Source organism: Choloepus didactylus, chromosome 8 (assembly GCF_015220235.1).
Source record: "Choloepus didactylus isolate mChoDid1 chromosome 8, mChoDid1.pri, whole genome shotgun sequence".
NCBI classification, from domain to species: Eukaryota; Metazoa; Chordata; class Mammalia; order Pilosa; family Megalonychidae; genus Choloepus; species Choloepus didactylus.
This window is the reverse complement of record NC_051314.1, coordinates 87,818,778-87,821,250: the sequence shown is the minus strand read 5'-3', so window position 1 is coordinate 87,821,250 and position 2,473 is coordinate 87,818,778. Positions and strand designations below refer to the sequence as shown.

The following is a 2,473-nucleotide window of genomic DNA, read 5'->3' as shown; positions in this document are numbered from 1 at the left end:
CTTTGAGAGACTATCAGCCATGAGATGTTATCATGGGACAAGAAATGAAGGAAAATATCAGCACAAGAAAAAGGATTCAAAGAAATCAGTGACAACATATATGAACTCAAAGTTGGTTAGGGGGAAGCCTCAACCCTTTGGTAACTGGGTGTGGTCAAAAGAAATTTCAGGTTTCTCCATATTTTTATTTCTAGGAAGAAGCCTCTTTCAATGGACTTGGGGAATCACAGCGTCATCCTCGAGTTCATCCTCCTTGGAATGTCTGCTGACCCCCATGTCCAGGCTCTGCTCTTTGTGCTGTTCCTGGGAATTTACATCATGACCCTGATGGGGAACCTGTTGATGCTGCTGGTTGTCAGAGCAGATTCTCACCTCCACACCCCAATGTACTTCTTCCTCAGTCATCTTTCCTTCCTGGATGTTTGCTTGTCTTCTGCCACAGTGCCAAGGCTGCTGGCGAATCTCCTGTCTCAGAGGAAAACCATCTCTGTTGGAAGCTGCCTAGCTCAGGTCTTCTTCTTGTGTGAGTCTGGGGGCACGGAAGCCTGCCTGGTCTCAGTGATGGCCTATGACCGCTATGTTGCCATCTGCCACCCCCTGCTCTATGGACAGATGATGAGCAACCAGCTCTGTAAGGGGCTGGTGTGGGGATCTTGGGGCCTGGGCTTTCTGGATGCATTCATCAACATCCTTCTAGCTATGAACTTGGACTTCTGTGGAGATGATTCCATCCCCCATTACAGCTGTGAGCTGCCCTCTCTCTTCCCTCTCTCCTGCTCTGATGTGTCCACCAATCTTATCATCCTGTTCTGCTCCAGTATCCTACATGGAATTGGAACCTGCTTCCTAATTGTTTATTCCTACATCCTCATTGTATCCACCATCCTGAGCATCAGCTCCTCCTCAGGTAGAAGCAAAGCCTTCTCCACCTGCTCCTCCCACCTCATTGTAGTGCTCCTGTTTTTTGGTTCAGCCATTCTTCGTTATCTAATGCCTATCTCAGGCTCACCATTGGAGTTGATCTTCTCTGTACAGTACAGTGTGGTTACTCCATTAATAAATCCCTCATCTATAGCCTGAAAAACAATGAGGTGAAAGCAGCTGTGAGAAGGACATTGAGGAAATATCTCCAATATATAAGGTAGATGACCTGATGAAGATGAATGATAATAAGTTTTTATAGAAATATATCTCATGAATAAAAATAAGAATATTTCTTGATTTCCTTTGATGTTGGATGCCAAAACATGTCTTAGAAAATGGCAGACTTTTTTGTGGTTGAGGTGAAGAAGGATGTTTAGATTTATACTGGCTTAGAGTCAGGCATATGGTCAAATAAAAATGTAAACCCAGTCCATTTCCTTGGAAAGACTTTTGGTTGCATTGATGAGTCTTCATCCTATCTTGTTTCTTTTACTACGCATTTCAGTGCATAACAGACTCAAGTGCCCAGGCCACCAGAGAAGGGAACCTGGAGCAAGGCTAAGGATCTTGAGTCTAAGGTAGGTGTGAGAGTTGGTAAAGAAGGAGTGGAGTAATTGGCAAATTAGGTGTTTCAATTTTGAGTGTCCTGGGCCTAGAAGAGGTGAGAGCATCCAGGGGAGGTAAGAAAACCCCGAGAAGGGAAGATGCATATGGAGATCCAGAAAAAAGGAATTTCTAAAATTTCCTAGAAAGTAAATTTAAAGAAAGATAAAGCTATGGTTTCATAAAGTAGACAATTTAGCCAAAAGGCATTGGGTTAATAGAGGGCAAGACAAAAAGGACTTTCGTTGAGAAACGAAAGAGTCAGGGAGGGGAAAACAGGAATTTGGAGTCCAGGCCAGCTGAGCAATGAAGAACATCTTTTTGCTCTACGTCAAGGGTGTGCCTGATCCAGCCATTAAACAAATGCCCACCCAGGACCATGGTGCAGGATGGGAATTCTCCCCAGAATTCCACTATAGACACAACTCTTGGATTGGAGCATTAACTCTTTATATGTGGGGTGGGGCAGGGGAGGAGTGGTTCAAAATTATGGGGACGCAAGCTGTGTTTCCAACCAAGTGTCTAACAGACCAGTATTGTGGTATTCCAATTCTTTGCCTGTCCCATTGGTTTCCTGTTAGCTTGGTTGTTTGTTTTGGGAATGAAACAACAGAAATTTATTCTCTCAGTGTTCTAGAGGCTAGGAGTCTGAAATGAAGCATTTGTGTTTGCATGCTTGCTTGAACTTATTTTTTTTAATTTTTTATTGTGGTAAAATACATGTAAAACAAAATATCTCGCAAAGTATCTCATTTCAACCATTTTTAATTATTCAATTCAGTGGCAATAATTGCATTCACTATATGTGCAACCATTACCATCTTCCATTACAAAAATTTTTTCAACAGAAACTTTGGCCTCTTTGAGCAAAAACTTTCCCATCTCCCCATCCCATGGCAGACTCTAATCTAGTTTCTTTTTTTCTCTAAATTTTACTCTAGTATGT

The 2,473-nt window shown here is 42.5% G+C and overlaps 1 protein-coding gene across 1 annotated transcript; it reads left to right on the top strand.

Annotated features, from left to right (window-relative positions):
• The first annotated feature begins 210 nt into the window (after positions 1-210).
• On the top strand, positions 211-1,080 carry LOC119543330 (olfactory receptor 8S1-like). The gene has a single exon (XM_037848134.1). The coding sequence runs from the start codon at positions 211-213 to the stop codon at positions 1,078-1,080; it is 870 nt and encodes a 289-aa protein (XP_037704062.1).
• The last annotated feature ends 1,393 nt before the right edge of the window (positions 1,081-2,473 follow it).